The 25212-nt window shown below is 43.7% G+C and overlaps 1 protein-coding gene across 1 annotated transcript in view; it reads right to left on the bottom strand.

Moving 5' to 3' along the window:
* Positions 1-25212, bottom strand: part of fndc3ba (fibronectin type III domain containing 3Ba) — a 77150-nt gene that overhangs the window by 1442 nt on the left and 50496 nt on the right. The window contains exons 5-26 of the mRNA XM_019872273.1: positions 24935-25166; positions 24680-24848; positions 24205-24329; positions 15782-15840; positions 14783-14934; positions 14164-14223; positions 13929-14073; positions 13000-13053; positions 12804-12928; positions 12332-12506; positions 12156-12242; positions 11034-11169; positions 10104-10175; positions 9801-9919; positions 9373-9478; positions 8306-8478; positions 7970-8083; positions 7339-7488; positions 6752-7032; positions 4413-4634; positions 1807-1973; positions 1379-1506 (exon numbers count right to left, since the gene is read on the bottom strand). Coding sequence (XP_019727832.1) covers positions 1379-1506; positions 1807-1973; positions 4413-4634; positions 6752-7032; positions 7339-7488; positions 7970-8083; positions 8306-8478; positions 9373-9478; positions 9801-9919; positions 10104-10175; positions 11034-11169; positions 12156-12242; positions 12332-12506; positions 12804-12928; positions 13000-13053; positions 13929-14073; positions 14164-14223; positions 14783-14934; positions 15782-15840; positions 24205-24329; positions 24680-24848; positions 24935-25166 — 3051 coding nt within the window. The remainder of the gene's footprint in view (positions 1-1378; positions 1507-1806; positions 1974-4412; positions 4635-6751; positions 7033-7338; positions 7489-7969; positions 8084-8305; positions 8479-9372; positions 9479-9800; positions 9920-10103; positions 10176-11033; positions 11170-12155; positions 12243-12331; positions 12507-12803; positions 12929-12999; positions 13054-13928; positions 14074-14163; positions 14224-14782; positions 14935-15781; positions 15841-24204; positions 24330-24679; positions 24849-24934; positions 25167-25212) is intronic.

The following is a 25212-nucleotide window of genomic DNA, read 5'->3' as shown; positions in this document are numbered from 1 at the left end:
TTGGGTTTCCACTTCTCTTTCTTATCTGTCGAAAAAAAAAAAAAAAAAAGATTCCCTCACTTCATGAAGAAGTACTGCAGAAAGCAGGCGATGAGGAAGGAGAGGCCGGCGAAGGCGCACATGATGAAAGCGGCGAAGCGCTCGTCGCTGGACATCAGGCCCGCCGCCGCCCCTCGTGAGATCTGGAAGGCCGCCTCCTCGCCCTTAAAAACCTGTCGCACAAGACCGGATTTCCTCAACGGGGATGCCAACCTCACAAACACGTCATTGGACATCGCAGTCGAACATTTTGCACATTATTTTTGTGCCGCGGCCACGGCAACGTCTCGCAGGGCTCTAATTCAAATTTGCTCGTCTTCGGGCAGTCGGCGGTGATTGGGCTGGCAACCGGTTCAGGGTGTCCCCCACCCTGAACCGGTTGCCAGCCAATCACAGGCCACACACAGACAAACAACCAGCCGCGCTCACACTCACACACAATTTAGTGTGTTCAATCAGCCTGCCATGCATGTTTTTGGAATGTGGGAGGCAACCGGAGTACCCGGAGAAAACCCACGCAGGCCCGGAAAGAACATGCAAACTCCACACAAGGAGGCCGGAGCTGGAATTGAACCCGGTACCTCTGCACTGTGAGGTCAAAGCACTAACCACTGGACCACCGGACCGCCCTGAGCAGATTTAATGAACGTTAAAATAAGTTGTAGCATGAAAGGGGATTTGCCTTGATTATGAACACGTTCATTTCAAAAGCCCAGGAAGATACACAAAGGCACCAGGTTTTCTTTTCATTCACGAGGACCTTCACGCCCACAGCGGCTGCAATTGCGGCTGATTTTCAGCAGGTCGATCAGAAAATCGCAGCCAAAATTTTGAACAGTACATTTTTGCTGTTTTTCGACTGGCACTGCACTTTCATTTTCTGTGTGTGTTGCCCATCAATACACAGTTCATGTTGTGCTGCTCCCTGAGGACATTTAAAAAAACAAAACACAGGCTTGCCAAGAATAAGAATGAACCAATCCTCCCCGCATTTGACCCACGTGTGTGTGACTTTGTATCCCGTGAGAACACCTGGAGAATCAAAAACGACCTGCCCAAACAAGACACAAAAGCGCCCGGTTTTGTTTTTAGTCGATTGTCCGCAAGGTTTTTGCAACTCAAAGCAGATGATCAACAAATGAACGACTAATATCACGACAATGGACTGAACCGGACAAAAAAAATGACTATTTTCCTTTTAGACGCGGATTTTGTGACATCTGAGGACGTTACAGACAGACCACAAAGTTTTGAATAGTGGCTGTGTGGGGGTTAAAAAAAATAGATATAAAAAGCGAGCTTGTTTTGACTCGGAGTGTGTGTGTGTGAGTGTGTGTACCTGCTTGTATTCCGACTCGCGGCCCACCAGCACCTGCAGCACGTAGCTCACGGGGTCCCCTCTCATCGGCGGGATGGTCTCCCACGTGATTTCGCACGCGTTCCCTTCCAGCTGGTGCACCTTGGGAGCTGTCACGTGACCAATGAAAAAATAATAATCACAATAAATCGTGTTCTTGTGTGCATGCATGCGCTTGTGAATTCATCGAATTCAAATCGACATGCAGTAGAATGCTGCAAATTGGAAAAGGAGTTTATTTCGTGTTTAGTGTTTAATGCAGATGAATCTTTTTGCTTGTTTGAAAATTAGGTGGGGGAGGGAGGGAAATAATCGCATATTAAATCGCAATATTGGTGGTGGTGGTGGTGGGGGAAGAAGGGGGGGGGAATGGCATTTTTACAATCGTTCAACCCGAGTGTGGTCTTTACCTTTGAGGGCAGGGGGCACGGATTTGGTGGTGCAGAATGTTTGGCAGTCCGAGTAGGGGCCCTCGCCAGCGTCGCTGATGGCCTGTATTCTGAAGGTGTAGCTGCTAGACTCGGTCAGCCGCTGGACCTTGTAGGTGTGACTGGGGCCCCGGTAGATGCTCACGAACCTGACAGAGTGGGAGGGGTGAGGGGTGGATGGGGCAGTTGTTGAATTACAGAACAAGTTCGACTAAAAAGTGTGTTAAACTCCCTTTTAGCCAGTCCTTAGCAATGCTTCATGTCTCCATTTTGAATTGTCCGTTGCAGCTTCCCGCAATCAATGGGATCGGACCAAAGGGTAGAGCGGGCGTTTATTCACCCGAGAGAACAAAAATGAGGACATTATTGCGTCCTAAGTGTTTGTTCGGACCCCCTCTGCAGCTTCACGCAGTCAGGTTATTTCGCTATATCGTGATGTCGGGGTCTAAGACAATTGTTTTCAAAACAAAAAGGGCGAGGGCAGTGAGCCTTGTGGCATTCCGGCTCTGTTCCATCATTAAATCCAATTAATTGAAGTGCAGTGTCTGTTTTTTTTTTCATTCCATATATTTCATTGAATAAATAATTTGAGCATTATTTAAGTGTGTCATACACGTGCCTACTGGAATATTGGCGGTGGATTCAACATTCAAATTAACGCCACACCCTCGTACCAAGTCAGGTGTTAAAAATTAGCCTGGAAGTTGCGGCCTCTCGGCTTCATCTGGTAACAATCCATCATCATCACGGCACTGAGCGTGGCTTCATTAACACTGAACTCGACGGGGGGGTCGGCATTTAACGAGGCCTTGATCTGACTTTGTCTGACTAAGCGACAAAAACTCTGACGAGAGGGCACAGGAGGACGGCAGCCTGATGTTATCGTTTGTCTGATTTATCTACTTTACGCCGATCGACAATATTGGGTTCAGCTCGCCACAATCTCAGTCCGTCTTTTTTTATTTTTATTTTTTTAATGTTGTTTATCTCGGAAGGCTTTTAGTCTAGGTCACGTTGCCATGGAGCGCCAAGGGAAATGAGAAAATACAAGTCGCTGGATTTTGAAGGCCGGTAATGAGGGTTGAAGTGAAGTGAGGACAGAACAAACAAAACAAATTCACTCACTGGACACTTTATTAGGCACACCCACAACGTATCAGTTGTCGATTCGAGGCAAGGAGTTTATAATGAACAATATTGTCATGATTTGAGAGTAATCTGAAATCATTAAAAAAAAAAAAAAAACATTTCAAACACAACCATCGGGACATTTATTTTCCAAGGCGATGATATATTCAATGTGGGCTGCACCATTTGAATGGCGGCCGACGATTTGTGTTGCGAAAGGACCAACTCTGCAGTCATTCGAAACGATTGCTATTTTTCTGACGCACCGCTCTTGTATTGGATCTGGCGGGGAAGTCGATTTTCTTTAAATGCGATTAGAGGAATACAAAATGCATGAGGCGCTGAGGTGGCGCTGAGAGGCAATCGGAAAGAAGCTGATTAAACGCGGCCGCCCAAACACAAAAATTACATTTGCGCTATTTGCATTGGGCCGTTCCATATGTCTGGAGATACTTTCACCAACGTGTTATTTCCGGGCTCCCTTGATGCTTGCCGTTGTCAAGGTCAATTTATCTCGTGATGAGAATGACAAAATAGGATTTGGCAAAAAGACAAAGTGGCCAGAGGGTAGGATAGATAACTAAGTACATAAATAAGCACAGGATATCTATAAAAACATAGGTACAATATATACACACATATGGTATATATACACACACGAGTGTGTCTCACACACGCACACCATCCCTCTAAGGAAAAAAGAAAAAAAAAAACTAAACAAAATAGCAAAAGAGGAAGTGAGGCGGGCATCATCCTCTGTCATGTGCCCAAAGCTCCTTTTAAGTGGCGCGTTAATAGAAAAGAGCTCATCTGCGGCCACGTTAATCTCCTCCCTCACACGGCCTCAACGTGACTCCGCTATGGTACATCTGGTTACACCATGCGGACACACACACACACACACACACACACACACACACACACACAAACAGGCATACGCGCACACGCACGCACACTCGTGGGTCTCTAATGAGGTGCTCGTACGCTTTCTGTGTAGTATTGATGTTTGTGTGATTGATTAGCAGCAGGTGGAGGAGGGAAAGTGGTTACTTTTGGTCACTTTATTAGGTACACCTGTACAATCTCATGAGATTGAATAGGGGGGAGGGGGGGGGCGCAGGGGGGCATCTGTCATGACCAAAGAAAACAATGCGATTAAAAGGTCATCTCAGGCTAAAAATGAAAATGGGAAAAAAAAATTCTTCGCGTTTTCATCAAAATATTTTGAAAAAGGTTTCAATTTGGTTTTTTTTTTGTTTTGTTTAATGAAGAATCGCATTGTCATTAAAACGACGACAAAACTAGGACTTTACAAATATGTTCTCAATGTCTTAGTAACTCTTAAATATTAATGACAAAAGTGACCATTGCCATATAAGTGTGGATATGTTTGTAGGTCTGTCCGTATAGGTGTACATGAATACGATCCGTGTATAAGGTATAAGGTACAGGGAACCCACCTGTGGTTTTTGTCCTCCATCTGCAGGGTGTAGTAAACGTCGTCGGCCATCAGGGAGGAGCGAGGGTTGCTGGCATTCTCGCCCCATTTCAGCTTGAGGCTCTGCGGCCCGGCGGCGGCGCACTCCAGAGGAGGCGGGGCCGGGGGCAGGGGCCGCGTCCTCGCGAGCAACAGCGGGCTGGACGGGCCGCAGCCGATGGCGTTGACTGCCTGGATCTGAACGCTAAAACACCACAGCGATACAAAAAGCACATTTCAGTAAGAGTTTTTCATGTTAAAAGCGACCTGGCACGATCGAAATTTTGATCTCCGCCGATTTAAATTTACGAAAACCGCCACCTAGCACAACAGAAAGAAACCAAACGTCGGGGCGGTAATCCGCAAAATCAAGAAACTTTCAGCTATCCAGCAACGTAGAACAAAGTGACAGCACATCATGAAAAGGACACACACACACACACACACACACACACACACACACACACACACTCACACACACACACAGGTATCTCTTCCACAAACACACGCACACATTTTCCTGGCACAGTGTGATGATGCAGTTCGCTTTTGGGGGGGGGGGGGGGGCAGACATCTTGTTTCATGAGCGCACGTGGCATTTGGAGGCTAACATGACTGACCTTTGATTAAAATTCATGCCGCAACACCAACATCTGGCCATGAGAGGCAACACGTGCACCAACAGGAACTTATTTTTTTACAAACTGTTTTCAAAAATAACATTGATCAAAACGTATGAATATTTTTTTTTGTTCATCAAGTATTCATTTTTGAGTATGTTTCACAATCAGGAAGTGGTGGCTCCTAATAAACGAGAAGGGATTTATCGATGCATTTATTTATTCAAGAAACTGGCGGTGGCTTGAACTTGCCAAATAGTGAGCCAACACACATTATTGAGTCATTCACGACTTTAATGTGGACTGAAAATCATTATTAAGTCAATAATTCATTCACTTTTTTTTAAAGAATGATACAAATCATGAGCTGGCAAGGAATAAATCGATTGGGGTTGGAACAATACAGGATTCGACAGAACAGATCACGTGTGGTGCCTGCTCCAATTGTGAGAAGACATTTATATCATTTTTCTTCTTCTTTTTCTTCTTCTCATTCAGTCATGTGTATCTGGTGCTTTATGCTTATATAAAAAAAAAATAAAAGCCATGAATTTGGAACAAATACAGAAAATGGGACAGATGTATTGATCATCTTAAAACGATATTCTACCATTTATTAATTACATTCATAAATAATATAAAATAAAAGTATTTGAGTAATTATAATCAATAAATGAGAATCGTCTCCCTTTTGTCAAAGTGTGACTGCTGAAAAAGCAACTCAACAGAATCGCGGCCAACTTGAGCCTGCCAAATAGTGAGCCAACAACGACGATTGCCACTTTGTCATTTGGAACCGTTGGCGTCTTTTTCTTTCTTTCTTTTTTTTTGTTTCATAATTATAATTAAGACTTTAAACATCATGTCTAAACCTTTAACCACTTTAAACACGAACTGGTGCAAATATGAATACGCTTTCCGCGCCAAAGGAGGCGCGCGCGCACGTGCGAGCGGCGCAGCGTTGTGCCATTACGCAAGAGAGCAGCCCGACATGGGAACAAAACAAGCGGAGGAGGAAAACAGCACACACACACACGCACACACAATACACACACACACACACACACACACACACACACACACACACACACACACACACACACACACACACACACACACACACACACACGCTGGTACAGGTAAATAACAGAATAATTTACAGAAGGTAACAACAGCACACTGTGATTCAGGTGGTGAGTAGTTGGTTATTTACTGCAGGTTTTTTTTTCTCCACGATCCAATCAAAGGCTCCAAATATTTTTCGCAGAAAAATTTCCAGGCTGTCCTCAATTACATGATGATCATTTTAAAAAAAATTATTCAAACCTCCTCGATTTATGCTTTTCAATCGCAAAATACATCAGAGCCCTACATTGTCTCCACCCTGCTCCCTCCAAAAAAAAAGTAGAACCGCGAGCTACACAAGCAAAAAGAAAGACGAATAATTTATTTTCTGGCATGGCAACATACCGATCATAAAATGAACGTTCCTTGAACCGGTCCTTCTTGAGAACTGACACAACAAAAGAAATGACTAGAAATGATCCACAAAGTCAAAAAAGTTCACATTATGCTCGAAACAATCCACAAAGTCAAAAAAGGATGTAAGGGTATCCCTCCGTCGATGAACCAATCAGATAATCATCAAGACATCAAAACTCGAAATAATTCAGAGTCAGAAAAAGTCGTGGAGTCGCCGTACCTGTACTCGCTGTTCGGCTGCAGACCGCCGACGAGGTGACTGGTCGCCGGCTCCACCGTGATGGTCCGCTCGTCCAGAGAGATGACGTACGATGAGATTTCCGCCCCGTTGCTGTTTGGCTCCTCCCACTTGAGGAAGAGACAGGTGGCGCGCGACTGGCCCGACTCCGACGAGGCTGGCGGGTCCAGGAGGCTGAGCGAAGAGACGGCGTCGGGAATGGTCGCCGGTGTCTGGAAACTGACCTGCTCGCTGTGAGGCCCCGTCCCCGCCTGATTGACAGCCTGAGGGGCGGGAGAAGAAGAGGCAAAATTCAACGGACTAAACTCCACACGGGAGTTACACGTGATCATTTTTGGGGCATGAAAGGATTTATTATACAATACGAAGTGACTTTTTTTTTTTTTTTTTTTTTTTACTCTTGTACTAGACAATTACTCAAATCAACTACGATGACGCATTTTGGAGCAAAAAAAAAAAAAAACCCCTAAAAATGAACTAACTTGCTCTCAAATCTAATTAAAACTCACCTCAAAAAAAAAAAAGTCAAAACGAAATAAAGAAGTCACTCCGACCGGAACCCGGCTAACCTGTAACCTGCAGCAGTAGCTGGTGGCGGGCGTGAGGTCGGACACTTCGCACTGCGTGGCCGAGCCGCAGTAGATCAACTCCATGGGCTCGTCTTCCCGGCCCCACTCCAGAAGATACTCCGAGATGTCGCTGCCCGAGCACTCGGGACTCTGACACACACACACACACACACACCCATTGCATTTTAAGACAACAGAAAAATGTGACTTGAGGTATAAGAGAATAAATGGCGTTGAGACAACAAAAAAAAAATCCTCATAAAAATGTGAAGTTAAAAAAATAAATAAATAAATAAACATTATTCATTGCTTATTAGCGTTATTATTATGTTCAAAGGGGGGGAAAAAAATATGATTTGACTTCGCACAGGGCGTAGCCGGCCGCATCCATAAATAGACGGAACCGCATTGTGATGTCAGACGGATTGCTGCCATTAAAGCGATGAGCAAGCTTGATTGCCGCGGTTGAGTCACAGACGACAACAACAACATCAACGACCTTTCTCGAGTCAAAATCCCCAAAGCTCTCCCGGCGCCGTTTCCATGGCAACCAAAACCATTTTCGCCAACTTCCCATTTGGGCCACTAAAACAAATTCTTGTTCTGTCTCCTTTTTCATGAAGGTTCTCACCTCCCAGTTGAGCGACACGCAGGTGTTGCTGGCAAGCACGATGAGCGGCGGCCCACACTGGCCTGGAGGACCCGCTGCAGTCGTGACCACCGTTGGCTGGGAGTACTCGCCAAACTACGAAAGAAAAAAAAAAAAAAATCGGGAAAAACTGATCAATGCAGAACTTTATTTTTGTATCGTGAAGCCACACCCCCCCAAAAAAAAACAACTTTATTTTATTCATTCTGCATTTAAGCAATTCATCAGTTATGCCAAATATCAGCCAAAAATAAATCAATAAATCCTTTTCGGTCGGGTGTTTTTTTTTTTTTTTTTTTGGTCAATGTTTTTGCTCACCCCAGCCTCATTGGCAGCCCTCAGCCGGAAACTGTAGGTGGCGCCGGGCAGCAGACTACCCACGGTGCATTGCAGCTCCGCCCCATGGAACACTTCGGCCGGCTGGGCGTCTCCCTCGCTCATCTCCAGGCTGAACATGTACGCCTCGCTTGCACCATTGGCAGCAGGGGACTCTGTGTAATGACACGAAGGATTTTTTTTTTTTTAAAAATCTAAAAAAAATTACTCGGGGGAGAACCATATATTCAAAAGGACAGATGTCGTTTGCTGTATATTTATCTAGCCATCCATTTTCAAAACCGCTTATCCCGAACATCGGGGGCGTGTGTGTGTGTGTGTGTGTGTGTGTGTGTGTGTGTGTGTGTGTGTGTGTGTGTGTGTGTGGGTGTGTGTCGATTATCGATAAGAGACACTGCAAACAATGATCGTTTCAAATGCAAAATTAAGAAAAAAAAAAAACCTAGCTTCAACGCACACAAACTGAGGACGGATTTGCTTTCACGATTCGAAAATGCTTAAATGTCAACATTTGGTGACTCTCAGTTGTGTCAAATTGCCTGCTTGAGGCCACACCCCCAGACTTTGGTCTGACTTGACTATCCTCAAATTGGCAGGACTTGGACGACCCCGCAACGTCAAAGCACCGAGGCCGCTAAAACGAGGGCAGAAGTGCACCGCAGGTCAACCATCATTCGCAGACGGTTAATTGCGGCAATCTGCTCCAACTCGGCCTGTCTTATTAAAATCAGCTAAAAGGAGATCTTTGCGAGCGTTCAATTCTCGGAAAATAGCGATTGCTGAGACGCAGCGGGGGCTCCTGACCCGAGCGAGCCAGCCAGATGCGAACAGGTTTTTTTTTTTTTAATGGAGTCTCGATTAAGCATCAAGCGTGCTTTGACCGAGGGGTCCATTAGGGCGGGCCGGGAAAACGTTAACAGGCAGCCAGAGGGTGATTAAGCTGCCTTGCAGCAATCAATCACAGTCAAGCCTCTAAACAGTGTGTGTGTGTGTGTGTGTGTGTGTGTGTGTGTGTGTGTGTGTGTGTGTGTGTGTGTGTGTGTACTCACCCCATTCTAACTGGACCTCCTTGTGCTTGGCTTTACCCACAATCCTCGGCGGCTGGCAGGGCCCGGGTGGAACGCTTAACGTGCGCACCGGAACGCCAACAGTGCACTTGAGCAGGAAAGGATAATAAATAAATGAATAAAAATTAACATTTGTCATAGTAGTTCAATGGTCCAATTACGGTCCACTAGCGTAACGCTAACACATAATGCCAAACCCTATAGACAGGCTAACAAAGGTAGCATCGGCGCCGCAGTAATTACAAAGCTTAAAAACGATGGCTATTTGAACACAAACGGTGCAGCAACACAGATATTATAAAATGACTCCTGGGCAGATGTGATTTATGTGGCGCGTAAAGCGAAATGAGATTTTCTGAAGCGCCCATCTTCACCATAACAACAAGAATAGTAGAAAGAAGAGAGCGTACCTGACTGTGCCCCCCGGTGGTGATGCTGCAGACGCGCAGGCGGTACATGCTGCCCGGGGCCAGGCGCTCGCACACGCACTCTGTGGCCGGCCCGCTGTACGCCACCTCCCATTGATCGGCTGCACGCACAAACGGGCACGCACACACACACACACACACACACACACACACACACACACACACACACAATTTCATAACTGAAACATCTTTGTTCAGTCAAGTTCTTCTTATGACTTTTGGGGAATAGCATCCAACCAAGCACTTAAAAGTACAGCATGAGCTCCTAAAAGCGAACACTTGTACCTTCCGAGCATCCCTCGCTAATCTCCAACAAATACGTGAGCGCTTCAGAGCCGCCGTTGTCCTGCGGGGGATCTGTCAAGAACGAAAGCAGAGAGACAAAAATGACTCAAAGGACAACGTTGTTTAGCAGCGAGCCGTCCTGGTCTCGCATTTCGACAACAACAAGATACTTCTCCTTTCAATTGACAGGCGCGTAATTAACATTTGCTGGGATTAAGATGAAGTCGGGCCTGTAGACGTCCGGACACATTACGTACGCCTGCGCGTCTTAACGCATGATTGTTTTTTTGTTTTTTTTTAATGAGTCGTTCTCACTTTTAGTTAGTTAAAAATGCTGTTGAAATATTGTTTGTATTTCATTTTAAGCTTTCCACTGTTGGAGTAAAAAATAGTAAAAACAATACTGTAAATTATTTAGATTTTTTTTTCATTTTTATTTGCTTTATTCAAAATTTATAATTGCTATTTTGAATGCTTTTTTTTTCGCCCACTTTAAACATTTTCTGTGATTTAAAAATGGTGCAGTCGGACTGGACACCAAGGCAGTACAACTTAATAATTTCAAAATTATAATTGTAAATATGATCCAAATGAAACATAAATAGATAAAAATGTAGCACAATGACAAAAAAATGTTAAGAAATGATGTTCTGGTTTTCAAATTTGAAATTTGCAACCATCTCAAGTCAGAATGATATTCAAAACAAGTCAAAGAGAAAAACTAGCAAATCTATCCGATGACTCGATTACTCGATGGAATAGTCAATACGATAAATGGGACGACAAACGCCATTTAGTGACGCCAACACAACATTATAAATCGGCAGTGGACCGGCGTACCTAATATTGTGTCCAGTCGCTTCTTTTTTTTTTTTTTTTTTTTTTTTTTGGGTGCAGTTTCACGCTATCTCGAAATCAAGAAGGCCTCACCCCATGTGACGGTGAGGGCGTAAGGCGTCGATGCCACGACGCACGGCGTGGACGGCGGCCCCGGCTTGTCGGGATTGGTGGTGCACACCAGCACTTCGCTGGGACTGCTCTTGCCCTCCACGTTCGACGCAATCAGCTGCGGCCGGGCGCGGGGAGGGAGAAACAAAATTAAAAAAAAACAAAACAAAACAAAACAGGAAAAGGTTATGTGTCAGGTGAGAGAGGAGACGCACGTGAATGTAATTTCAATGGATGAGGAAGTAAATGATGTTTTTATATGCGGTGGGCTCGGTGGAGATTGAGGTGAGGTGTCGGAAAATTTGCAGATAGAGAAATATCATTTTGGCATGCGCAAAAAAGGTTTTTGTGTTCATATCAGGCTTTGTTCAAACCAGTGAAAACATCCCATGGACTTCAAAAACAAATTCTAAGGTACGCAAAAAATATCAACTGGACTAGCAGAAAAAGCATTTGGGGGCGGGAAGGGTTTGAAAAACGTCGATTTCGGTTTTTAGTTTCAACATGCACATTGACAATAAATGAGCAATAAAAAATATATATATTTTTTGTTCAAGTCCCCGATAACAACATCAAGTTTAGTCAAAACAACTTTCCAATTTCGTTAAAATGAACGTTTTGGTGAAAATTTTCTAATTTAGTTCAAACTCATTTCATGCTCATATTTTTTATGAAAGAAATTTATTTTTATATTACCTATAGTTCAAATACATGGAAAATAAAATGTGCAGCTCTGAAATTATCTTTTTTTTAGGGTAAATAAAAATTCTTCCATTGCTTGCCAAACTGCAAATAGAGCTCGTTCCAACGCATGCTGTTGTAAAACGAATACGCTTGAACGGTAAAAATATTTTGTTTGGACGACTGCCTTTCCCGAGTCAAAACACAAAATTTAGTTCATTGAATTGACAAAAAAAAAAAAAAAAAAGCCAAATTGGGTCAATAATTAATATGACAGAACAAAATGCATTCCCACAAATCAAAATGTACAATTCAGCAAAAACAAATGCATTTTCACTATAAAAAAGAGAAGTGTTGCAAAAATAAATGCGTTTTTAGGCCTCTGACAAATTTTTGCAGCGTCTCCATGTGAAAGCCACTCACCCTGAATTTATACTGCGTGCTCCTCTTCAGGCCTTGTACAGTACAGGTCAAGTTTTCTCCAGTGTACTTCGGGTGAAACTCCGCTCCCTGGGAGAGGTTCATTTGGGGCGCGTTGAGAACACACACACACCTTTTGAACGTGTGTCCGCGATAAAACAAAAGAGCAAGCCACTCACGCTGTTGTCCTCCTGGATCTCCAGGGTGTATTTGAGCTGCTCCTCGCCGGGGCTGCCCTCGGGCCGCCCCCACTCTAGGGTGACCCAGGACACGCCGGCCCTCACCAGACGCGGCGCCAGAGGCAGCGCGGGCAGCGTGCCCATGGTGTAGAACACCGCCTCGGAGCTGAAGCCGCTGCAAAACGAAGAGAAAAAAAAAATGTCGTATTACTATTCATCATATGTTTCTGAGGAAAACAAAACGTGAGGCACACCTGAGAAATTTTTAATTGCGGTAAAACAAATGCGCTCTCTGTCGAGCGACTGTCAATCCATTCCTGATCAAAATGTCAAAATCTGCAATTTTTTATATTTTTTTTATTTCTCTTATATCGGCATACAAATCAAATATTGGGGTACAACGTGAAAGAAAAAAAAAATCTTTTCAAATATTTCTTCCACCAGCATGTCATTTTTGGGGGGGCGTGGTTACCTTGTGCCGATGTCGTTGTGCGCCGCCACCCTGAAGGTGTAAGCGCAGGCGGGGAACAGCCGCGTCAGCTTACAGTGTCGCTGGCTCCCGAAGTAACATTCCCGGAACACGCTGTTTTTCTTCCCCTGTACAAACGGGCACACAATTAATTCACGATCATCGTTTGGAAAGGAAATTCACGGATGTTTTCTCTCACCTCGTCCCACTCAAGCAGGTAGTTTGTGATTTTGGATCCGTTGTCGCCTGGCGGCTGATGGTGGCCACACAACAAATGAGATGAGACATGCTCAAATTTTGTCATGTGACTTCGCAGCGACTGTCCAATGAAAAGCCGACCGGCCGCCATCCGATGAAGACAAATTCATTTTTTCGGATAAAAATCACATAATTGTCTACAAGCCTTTTGTTCTGATATTCCATGTCATCATTTTTTTTTTCAAGTCCCCTACAACAACATCAAGTTTAGTCAAAACAACTTTGCAATTTCGTTAAAATGAATATTTTGGTAAAAAAATTCAAATTTAGTTCAAACTCGTTTCATGCTCATATTTTTTATGAAAAAAACTTATTGTCATGTTACCTTTAGTTCAAATACATGTGAAATAAAACGTACAGCTATGAAATGATCTTTTTTTAGGGTAAATAAAAACGGCATTTTTCTTCCATTGAATGCAAAAAAAAAATAAAATAAATTTCAAAACAAAAAAATTGAATATTTGGTACAGAAGAAACATCAATAATTGTTAACCTTCTTCTTCTGTTTGAATTCTTCTTTGGAAGTCACAGTGACCCATCACCGGTGAGCTATTTTTCGAACGGACCCCTGTTGTCCTCGGGGGCTAACAAGTACCCGGTGGCACCATTTTTTTTTTCTTCTTTAAAACATTAATCAACAGAACCAAAAAGCATCCGCGTTTGCCCAGTCGTCTTGCTTCCTTCCTCCCTCCTCCTCCACCGGGCGTAACTGCTCACCCCTCCCTCTCTGCTCGTCGAAAATCTCAGTAAATAAAAAAAAAAATTCAATTTAGTCTTTGCATTAAAAACGAGCCGAATTTTAGCGACAGTTGCTTGTCACTGGACAGCGATGCGAGGTTCACAGTGTGGAACGAGTTCGAGCAGAAGTACCTTCCACTGTAAAGCGAGGGTGCTTTTGGTGCGGTGGGAAAGCCTGGGGGCAAGCGGGACGTCGGGAACGCTGACGCTGCAATGCGTGGTGAACGTGCACGCCTCGGAGCACGAGCCGCGCACCGAGTTGTATGTGGCGCACACCCTGCCGGCAAGGAGGGCGCACCAAGGTCACAAAGGTCCGCGCGAGCGACAAGTTTTTGCGGTTCAAAAGTGAGGAGAGGAGAGCACGTACCGTACGTGGTAGTCGGTCGCTGGCCTCAGATCTTTGAGATGATACTCCAGTTCTTCACCACTTTGGAACAGCAACAAAAAATACAGATAACAATCCCACAATCAATTGCTACAAAGAATTCAATGCATTGCCAGCAAAAATGGCAAGTGGTTCAAACAGCTGCGATTTTCTGACGAAATCTTATTTACGCGCCTTTGCTCAGAAAAATGTCACATTAAGTTCAAATCCAATCTTCCCCTTGAACAATACCAAATGTGTTTATTTCATTTTAACCAAACAAAAAACAAGTCAATTTCATATTAGTCAAAATACATTTCGAACAAATCAAATGCGCCCATTTTAAATAAAAATCTGAAGTTTCTTTTCCCACTGAAATCATCAAATGTTGAAAAAAAGAATATTGTTTAGATGTTCTTTCATTATTTTCATTTTAAAACAATTATATATTAGATTTTATACATATAGGGGTTTTGTTCAATAAAAGATCACAATTTTTTTTAACATTTGATAATTTTAGCGAAAAACCTTGAGATTTTTATTGAAAATAGGCACATTTGATTTTATATATATATATATATATAAATGAAACGGCGTAATTTTAGCTTCTCTTGGTGTTTACCTGTAGATAAGGCGAAACTTCCCGTCTCGCCCTTTATCCGAGAGGGACACCTCGTAGGAGCACGACATGGGCATGCCGTTGCTGTGCCGGCTTGTCAGGCCTGCGGGGGGCGCCCAAGAGAGACGCACAGCTCGGGCCTGCAGATTGGACACCTACCAAGAAAAAATTAAGTGAATTCGACGCAGACCATTTGACTGCTTTAAAAAACGCCCATCCTTTCCGATTTGTTAAACTTAACAATGACAGCAAAAACCAACAAAAATTGGCGGACTTTTTGGGGGTAGAGTGTTTAAAACGTTGTCTTATGTTGTAATATGTACAAAGATTAAAACAAAAAAACTCATCAGATTTTATAAAGCGATAATAATGGCTGTTTAATCGCTTGGCTGATTCATCGGTCTGGCCATTGACGCAGCACAGAAGACGACAGCATTTTTGATTTGCCGAAGGTGGATAATTCCATTTTGGCTTCAATTTAATGAATCCAAGGAGGACTTTTTTTTTCAGACCTCAACATTTTTGAGGACATGCAGAAATAAATCTTTGAGTTCCCTGTAGCAGTTCATTGGTTTCATGAACACAAAACGATCGTTTTTTTTTTTTTTGGTCTTAATTCATACAGGCGAAAAAAAATATAGGCAGTGTTAGCTTCACTTTAGATGTCAAAGGGGGTTTGTGGTACTTTTCCTGCTGCAGTATAGTTCAGCTTGCACAGCTTCGGGAAAGCATGTGCGGATGCTGCCCTCGTGTGGCCCTTCACAGTACTGCTGCAGTTTCTTTTGCAACCTCGGGGGGTTTTAAAAAGACGCCAACTCTGTCGTCTCCCCCCCTCCTCCCCCCAGCATCTGATATTCATGTTAGCTACCGAGACAGAACGGAAACATGGAAAAATGGACCACCAATGAAAAGCATGAGACAAGGACCTGGTATGTGTGTGTGTGTGTGTGTGTGTGTGTGTGTGTGTATACAAAAGAAAGGGGAAAAGGTGTGCGCACCAACCTGTGGTTTGTCGATTGTTGACAACATGTCTTGAACACGTTTGGTCTCTGAGTCATGATCTGGAGAAGGAGAAAAACATCAATAAAGTTGACAAAGTAAAGTTATGACCAGATATTTGTGCTTTTTTTTTTTTTTTTTAACAATTTGCAAGTGTTAATTCAGATTTTTAGATCCCATAAAGTAACTAAAAATCCTTTTAAAACAGCTTTGTTTAAAAAAAAACAAGCTGCAGGTTTTTGTTGTTGTGAAAAGTAAACAACATATATAAAATAATAGAATAGAATAGAATAATAGAAAATCATATCATGATCTTAAAAATATGCACTCAGTAGTGAAAATGCCTCATGTAAAAAACGTCACAAAGTAAATCCATCGGCCATGTGAAAAATGCATTGGTGATACAGTAAATGTTCAATGACTGAAAGGTTATATTTATAGTTATTTAAGATTTCAGGTTTTCATTTTTCAATCCAAAGCTTATTTTTGTTTTAGCTAACTCAAAAACAAGTTTGAAACAGTCAAACAATGATGAGGATTTCATTTTTTTTACAATTATTTTTACATTTTAATGAAGAGGAAATATTAGTCATTAATTTCACTTTATTTGTTCCTTATACATGTGCCGACCGAAGATAATACTTGCAGGTATATATTTTTTATCTTCTGCAAAGAATGACTGATATTACAGCCGTACTGAGAAGCCAAGGGAGGAGCTGAGTATCTATACACGATATCCGTGGAGCTTGCTGGCGTTGGGTTGGAGGCATTAGGACGCATTTGCAGAAGTACGTGTGCACACGCGTGCGTGCATGCGTAACAGACTGGGGGAACCCTGACCCGCCACCTACCCCCCCCCCCAACCCCCTCACCATCATCACTCTCCCTACGGGCTCCCCCAAGTTGAAGGTTTTTCCGCCTGCTTTCTCCATCGGAGTTGAGCCGACTGTAAATCACAATGTGTGTGCGTGTGTTTGTTTGCGGAGGAGCCCGGGGCGACACGTATGAGTCATGGCAACCGTGATGTCATGGAAGCACAACCTCAGCTTGAACTCCCCTCGTGTGCTTCGTGTGTGTGTGTGTGCGCGCGTGTGTGTGTGTGTGTGTGTGTGTGTGTGCGTTCTAAGTAAGAAGTTACAGCAGAGCTACTGTATGCATTTGACCTGTTGAACTCTGCACGCAGACGCGCACGCGCGCACACACACACACACACACACACACACACACACACACACACACACACACACACACACACACACACACACACATTGTCGACCATTTTGTGTCTGCTATAGCCCAAAATAGGGTTTTTTGGTTTGATGCAGATGATTCACGTGTGCAAGGTTCAAGGACAAGATGAAAATTGTTGACTAACATATAGTATTTATAACCTGAGCCAATATCGACCGGACAATTAATCAGTTGTCAATATGCCACCAACGACAGGCCCTCCAGACATCAACATAACTTTAAACTCATCTCACAACAATATGTTTACAAATAAGCAGAGGAAAAAAAATATACACATGAGGCAAAGACTCTCCTCTAACAACCTGCGCTGAAGGTAAGCTCCGCCCCCTACATGCTGAGATACTTCCATAATGGCTTTGGTGCCATCTTGTGGCATCTCAAAGCATTACAGGAAATACAAAAAATATGGAAAATGACCAAAGAGGAGGTTGCATCGAATAAAATGGAATTTAAGACCATATTGAGTCGAACACGGCGACATATACATTAAAAATAATCAATAGGGCTCTTGCTTTGATCTGCTCAACTTCCAATAAAGACGCAGTGGTGGAAAGGAAAAACACAAACTTGTTGAGTGCCCTCGACTTGTGGTGGATGAGGCCAGCTGCTAAACTCTTTCATGCGGGGAACAACCGCAAGGAGCCACACGCGCGCACGCACACACGCGCACGCACGCACACACACACACGTGTTTATGTGCTGCCCACACTTCCTCTTGTCTGCCTGACCTCACGTCCTGTCTGAGTGTAAGACGATAAGCGAGGACAGACGTTGGCAGTCGGAAAATGGGAAAAAGATGAAGGATTTGGGAACTAGGGAAGAGGGGGGAAAAATATATAAAAAAGCTCAGGGGGAAGTGTGGGCCAGACGAGACGGAAAAGAGCGACATAGCATCAAAGGACAGGATGCGGACGACATGGGCGGCGGGAATTGGCAAACTCCACGTGTTCCGGTGAAAACTGATTTTTTGGTTTTTTTTAAAGCATCAGTGGAGTGGAACCTCGATTTAACGGATGCGGCATTGAACGCACAGAAAACAATGTGCGGTCAACTCAAAACGTCCTTTCTAAAGTAGCTGTTTTCAGTTTCTAACTTCCAGAGGTGACCGTAATTCCCCAAAGGGCCAATAGAGGGCGCTGCGTTGTCATCAACAGAGACCGGTCGCATTCTACCTATTTGCGTTGCTGTTGTCAGAGATCGTTAGAGTAGACCAGAGCAGGCTCAAACCACAGATTTGTATACGGACTAACAATTGCAAGGACATACGTGGCGGCCATGTTAGTAGGGGCGACCATCACGTCACGGGTCATGGAGAGCATGGACATTAGCTTAGCATCGCCGCAGCTGCCTTTTCATATCGATGGGTGTTTTTTTTAATCAGGCACTAGTTGGGTACACGCTTCCGAAAGCGCTATTCTTGATAAGTACGATAGGTTACAATAGTTCATGGAGGCTAACCAAATAAGCTTTTTTGCTAAGGAAATAAAATAAAAACGAGTTGCTATTATCCTCCACCTATAAGCACCAACAAAGTAAGTTTAGAGTGAAATTAAAAACTTTTACCGTGATCATTTACTCAACTTTTCATCCAGTTTCTAGCTTTTTCAAAACTATTTATTTGCAATAATTTTGTACGGTACCGGGCATTTTTAGACCACAAAAAAAAAAAAAAGTACAAAACTATATAATTGGTTCTTTTTTGGCCAGAGACAAAAATATTTCCATCTTTGACGTGTAAAGGAGTGAAGTACTTGAATGGACTACTTGCATATGAGTGCTCATATCGGCGATTTTGGGTTTAGTAATCCGATCCGTAAACCGAAACAGTTTTGTTTTCGGCTGATATTGGACCGATATCCAATATCAGATCGGGACATACCAATTTTTTTATTTCACATATATTTAGAAACAGGACATTTTAGAGTTATAATTTTAATCCCGTGATACCGCAATATTTTTGCTCACGGTTATCATCACATCAGACTCTAATATCGGCCCACGCCGAAATGTAAATTGTTGACAATGACAGTCAGACCTTGATGCATGTTTTTTTTTTTTTTTTTTTTTTTTTAACGTTTGTCTGACATTTTTAAAGCATTTCATCCACAAATATCTCGTGCAGCAGCAGCATGTGATCGACTTCCTGCGGCTTGACTCCTGCAAATACACTTGACCGGAAAGAAGAAACGGAAGGGGGCGGGGGACCCCCGACGACAACAACAACAACAACAACAACAACAACAACAAAAAACAAAAAAACTCCACTTGGAAGTTGGACGCACCATAACGCAGGAATGGCTGATAACAATGACATCTTGTCTGCGGCTGGCCTCGCACACTCTTTTTTTGTGTGTGTGTGTGTGTGTGTGTGTGTGTGTGTGTGTGTGTGTGTGTGTGTGTGTGTGTGTGTTAAAAAAAAAAAAGAAGAAGACAAGGAGGTCACATTCCTGCAGAATGACGGCCTGCGGCTCCGGCATGCATTCTGTCTGCGCCGGGACAGAAAAAGACCTTTAAGGCCTGGAGGGGGAGGGGGGAGGGGGAGAAAAATGTGAAAAATGCAGCGGAGCGCACACACACGAACACACACCACGTGGAAAGAAGTGCAATAGATTGTCATCTTTAGCAGTCTCTAATCAACGGCGAACAAAAGCACTCAGCTGGGAGGAAGAAGGGATGAGGAATGAGGTGTGAGCAGGAAAAAAAAAAACGTGTCATTGCCTGCATGGTGAGCATTCGTGTGTTCAGCAGCTGGCCTGCACGCACGCACACACACACAATTGCAACGCTAGTTGTCATGGTGAAGGTTTGCACATACATCATCTATTTTTTTTTCTTCCAAGACTTACAAAAAATAATTACAAAAGTATAAAATGTTTTTTTTTCCACTTCATAAAATTCCAAAACTCGGAAATGTCCAAATATTAAATTTTTACCGTCACCCTTTTTCTTAGAATATTACAAATAATCGAGATAGATTATTTTTGTCTTCACATTATATTTGGATTTATATTATTGCTCGTGTCTGATTCGTTTTTCCCATTTTTACTATTACATTTTGACTGAATTATTTTAATATTTTTAACAGTTCTCAACAATACTACAATTGTATTCTACCATATTATACGGTATATTTTATTCGATAAACAAAAGTAATATTTGTAAAAGTTAAAAGACGTGAAGAAAGAATTTGTGACATAAATATTAGCAGAAGCATTACCAGGAATTGCCGCAACATACAATATTCACCAAAAACATTATTGAACACTTCATAGAAAAATAAATAAGTAAATAAAAAATGTTTTAAAAAAGACGCTTGAAGCTGTTTGTTGCCGAAGTTTACCCTCACACTAAACACAAAACAAAGAGCATTAAATGCCGTGCATTAAAAACAACCAGACTTGGGCTTGGGAATGCCCCCTCTTGCTTCATGCTAACATCTAATGGAAAACGCCATTGACAGGCTAACATTTAGCATTGCTGCGGAATAACCCTTGATGCAACGGGCATTCGAACCCAAATGGCGGAACGAACCATGCAGGCGGATTATTTAACATTGACAAGCATATATTCTTGATCCTCTGCAAAAAAAAACAAACAACTAATATTATGGGAGTTTATTGAGCCAGATTCGTGGTGACTCTTCTTTGTGTCTGTATGACTGTATTGACTTAACCCCCACTCCAATGGCTAAGGTGTGTGGGTTTTTTTTTTTTAAGTGGATCCTATTTGCCATCTTGAAGAAGAGAAATAAACAAAATGGTTTGACATAAGACCACCCCCCCAACCCCCCAAAAAAAAGCAAATGGATTTCCTCACACTCACGCACACAGCTCAGCTGCAGCGCACTTGACACGGAAGGGGTCATTCGCACGATGATTGGCAGGAACAGCCATCCTCAGATGACCTCGCACATGATGTCATCATTTTTCCTCCATAATTCTCATCTGGTCCGTGTCATTTTTTCCTGCCCCCCTCTTGCGCATCGCCCTATTTGGAAGCCGTGGGAAGCACGGAGAACTCAACCCGGGGGTGAGATTATTGCCATGGCGATGCACATCCAAACAAGGAAGGAGGAAGAATCGGGGAGGTGGGGGTCATCGGGCAAGGGAGGGTTGGATGTTCATGAGTCATGATTTGGTCAAAAGGTGAGTGCGGCTAATGAAGATGACATCACGGAAATAGAAGATTAACTTTTTTTCCGTCTTTTTACTCACTGCGTCAGGTTCACTTTGCCGTAAAGTGAACCAATCAGCTTCTGGAGCCATCATTTTTGGGAAATCTGGTTAAGATGTTTTCTTGAGCGTCGAATAAATTCAAAATCTGCATCGGCGACCCAAAACAAGAAGACTCGATTGTGATTTTTTGCAAGCAGTGCAGTTCGACTCTCCAAAGCGAAGTGGGGAACATCTGCTTTCGTCTCCACTCGCACCACTCGCGGTAACTTGGCGACGGTTTCTGCCAGAAGGCCGGGTTCTAGGAACCCGCGGCGGACGGTGCGGAAGCGAAGACGGGGAGGCGGGGGTGTGGGGGAGCGGGCCCACATCTGTTTCTGCTTGGCTCGTTTCTGGGAGGCAAGTAGGGCTTTTAACAGGGGGCGGAGTTAGGCTGCCATGTTGGCACCGAGGCAACAGCCGCGCACGGGCAAGGCGGGCAGGGGCATTGGGGGCAACTTTTGTTCTCCATCAAGGCCATGTTTGATTTTTTTTCCCCACAATACATTCTTTGAAATTCTAATAATTTCGGGGTTTTTTCCTGCAGCATTTATAATAAATACATACAATTTAGCAAGTAACAAAATTTTATTTAAATTGAATTTAACCAATTCATAAATTCAACATCATCCCTTCGTTTTATTCTACTTAAAAAAAACAAAAACAAAAAAAAACAATTACAATTAATCATAATTGTCAAATTGCCATTCACAAAATATAAATTAAATTATTAAATAAAACGTATTTTCAATGCATATGCAAAATTGATTGTGCTAATTGCTTATTTTATTTAACATTCATAATACAATATAATAATAATAGGTTCAGTTCACAGATATTTTATGATGTACAATTAAAAAAGACAATTTAAATAATGACGTAAAATGTTGAAATTCGACATGAAAGAGTCAATTCTAACAAATACTTTACATTTCATTGAACATAAACCAATTATTGCAATAAATATTTTTTCGAATGCATTGTAATTCACCAATTTTAGGAATAAGAAATAATGCGACAAATATTACAGGACTCTCGATTATGCAAATGCTTGGTGGGCCGTACGATAAAATGGAGCGGGTGGCTGTTTGCGTGTGTGTATGTGTGTGTGAATGTGTCTGTGTGCGTGCACATGTTTTTCCAAGCTTCAGAGATGTACTTTTTTTTTTTTTTTAATGTCCCAGCTCCCCTTTCCTTGAAACGACTCGAACTCCCCCGTGCTCTGATTGTTTTCCAGCAAGTTCACTTCCACAGCATTCGATGAGTGTGTGCATGTGCGTGCCCGATCCCCACCATGTCCCTGAGACCCGGCAGGGCCCAGACAGCTGAGGACCCGCTAAGACATCGCGTCGTCGACGTGTGAGCGTTCCCTCGACTCGCAAGCTGAGCTGTCAATCTCCCCGGGTGGGCCCGCCCCCGCCCCCTGCACATGTGTGCATATGTGTGCGTGTGTCTTCTTCGCTGGCAGACTAACACAACCTCATCTGGATTCATACACCGGCTGTATGCTGGCGTGAAGGTTTGAATGAAAGCTACTATTTAAAGGGCCAGTTGACGAAGGAGCATATAATGTCTCCATTTTACTCAATTTGGTCACATCATCCCTTTTTTTTCTCCCAATGCCTGAAAACTTTTGCAAGCGTGTGTATCCTGTAACCACACACCCACACAAACACATAGAAACCTAGTCAGTAGCACTGCATGTTTTAGTCACTCCAAAACATAAATACATAAAATAAAATAAAAACTTGCCTCTCGAGTCCCGTTTTACCACGGTATGAAATCAACTGTTAGGCAGTACGGTCAATGAAGCCCGTCTTGCCAGTGTACCAACGCCTCTGATTTTAGTGTGCTGTCGGCCTCTCACTCATCTTATCACATACAACAAACAAAATGTGTTAGCCAATACACACCCGCCTTCCTATGGTTCGGTTCTTACCTGTCCGGCCACACCCAGTTCGATCAAACGATTCATTCAAATCAGAACTGTCCCCCTGCGTTTGTTCTGGGGTTACCCCAGGGCTCTGTCTTGGGCACCTTCCTCTTTATCAATGACATCCTTGGCTCTTGGTAATATTTTTTGAAAATTCAACTTGCGCTTTCACAATTGTGAAGATGACACTCAGCTGTTGGGTTTCCCTAATTAGGGTCACTGCCACTCTTCCTCCTTTCTCCCAGACCGACTGCTTCTTTGAACTTAAACATTGGTTCTCATCCAACTATGGACAACTGAAGTCCACTCTCACCAGTCACTACAAACATGACAACTTCTCCAGAACTCCGCTGCCGGCATTATCACGAGGACATACAAAGATACGTTGTGTGTGTTATCCGATGACCTGTGTGTGTGTGGGTGTGTGTGTGTATATAAGTGATAACACAGAGCTGCCGTCTCTCCATGACACAAAGTTTCCTTCATCCAGCAAGACTGCACAGGTATGCACAAGCACCATCGGCCCACCAGCACTCCGCCGACAAGGCACGTATTGTGGCTGAGGGTAAAGCGATAGCACTCCAGGACGGCCACAGCTATGCGGCTAGCCAGACAAACCTCCCCCCCGCCCTCCCACCCAGGGAGGCATTCAACCATTCTTGAAAGACAAGGTGCGTTTCATGTATTCAAAGGGCCGTTCGAGTCAGGTCACTCAGGTTATTTCTCCGTCACGTTACAAGTCGGTCACACACAAATGAGAGCTGGATGGTGGCAGGGGACTCCAAACCCGCATCACAAGAAGCAGCGGTTAGCCGCTTACAACAGTAAGTTCAAAACAATTCCCCGAAAAAGAGGTTTCAAGCTGTTTCTTGACACTCCAATCTTAAGGTCACCGACAAATTAAACATCAAAGAGAATTATACTTTGTGTCCTCCCAAAGAGGCTAATTTGTAATGTAAACAATACGTGAACCGATAACGTGTCACTTTTTTTCATACCCTAAATGTTGTGTACAAATGATTTTGTCCTACCTTGCGGGTGTGCCTCCGGTTCACCGTTGCGTGGACTGCTGCGAAGCCGCCTCTCCGGTTTCTTGCTACCTGGACTGCCGCCGCCTGACCCCACTGACCCGAGCGATGGCGCGTGGGACTTGCTGCTATTTCAAAACATATGCAACATATGCAAAATATATATGTATGGAGAAAGAGAGAGAGAGAGAGCGAGAGAGAGAGAGAGAGAGAGAGAGAGAGAGAGAGAGAGAGAGAGAGAGAGAGAGAGAGAGAGAGAGAGAGAGAGAGAATAATCAAGAATCTGGAAGAAGCACATTTGGACCAATTTAAATAAAACGATGGCTCGAAATGATGAATCGATTATGAAAACAGTCGTGATTCATTTGATCAACTCACAATCCTGCTCCAAAAAGTAATAAAAATTCACTCAAGTGTCAATCAAGTTAGAATGTCATACAAAGTAAGTATCATGCAAAATCCAAAACCGCACAGTCACCTGTAACCGTTGTGGGCCGGCCCCAGGCTGCCTTTATAAAGGCTGGAGGGCGGCGAGTTGAGCCGATTCTGTCGCTCCAGTTGCCTCTGCTCCTTGATCTTCTTGGGCTGCGGCTTCCCGTACGTCTCCTCTCGGATAAAGTTGGAAATGCCGAACACCGGCATGATTTCTGGGGGAGGAAGAGGGAGTTAGCGGCGCTCGCAAGCTAGCAAAGGCACGTTTCTTATACGGCGCACTGGCTCGGGACGTGGGTACCTGGGTCGCCGTACATGGGGGGGAGGTGGTGCTGGTAGTACTGGTGGTGGGTCAGCTCGCCGGGGCTGACGGGCGGGTAGAACGAGTGGGAGTTGGGGATGAAGTGGGGGTGGGCCAGGTAGGGGGGCAGGTGGTGCGTGGGCGACAAAGCGGGGGAGTAGGACGGGGGATAGCACTCCGGAGACTGGGGGGTCACCACCACCCGGCGGACCCCGGTGGTATCTTCCAGGACCTGCGGCGGAAAACCAAGGACACCGATGTTGGAACATCAGACAACA

This window comes from Hippocampus comes, unplaced genomic scaffold, assembly GCF_001891065.2.
Source record: "Hippocampus comes isolate QL1 unplaced genomic scaffold, H_comes_QL1_v1.1 scaffold92, whole genome shotgun sequence".
In the NCBI taxonomy this organism is placed as follows: Eukaryota; Metazoa; Chordata; class Actinopteri; order Syngnathiformes; family Syngnathidae; genus Hippocampus; species Hippocampus comes.
The sequence above is the reverse complement of the archived record's forward strand: the minus strand, read 5'-3'. Positions and strand labels throughout refer to the sequence as shown.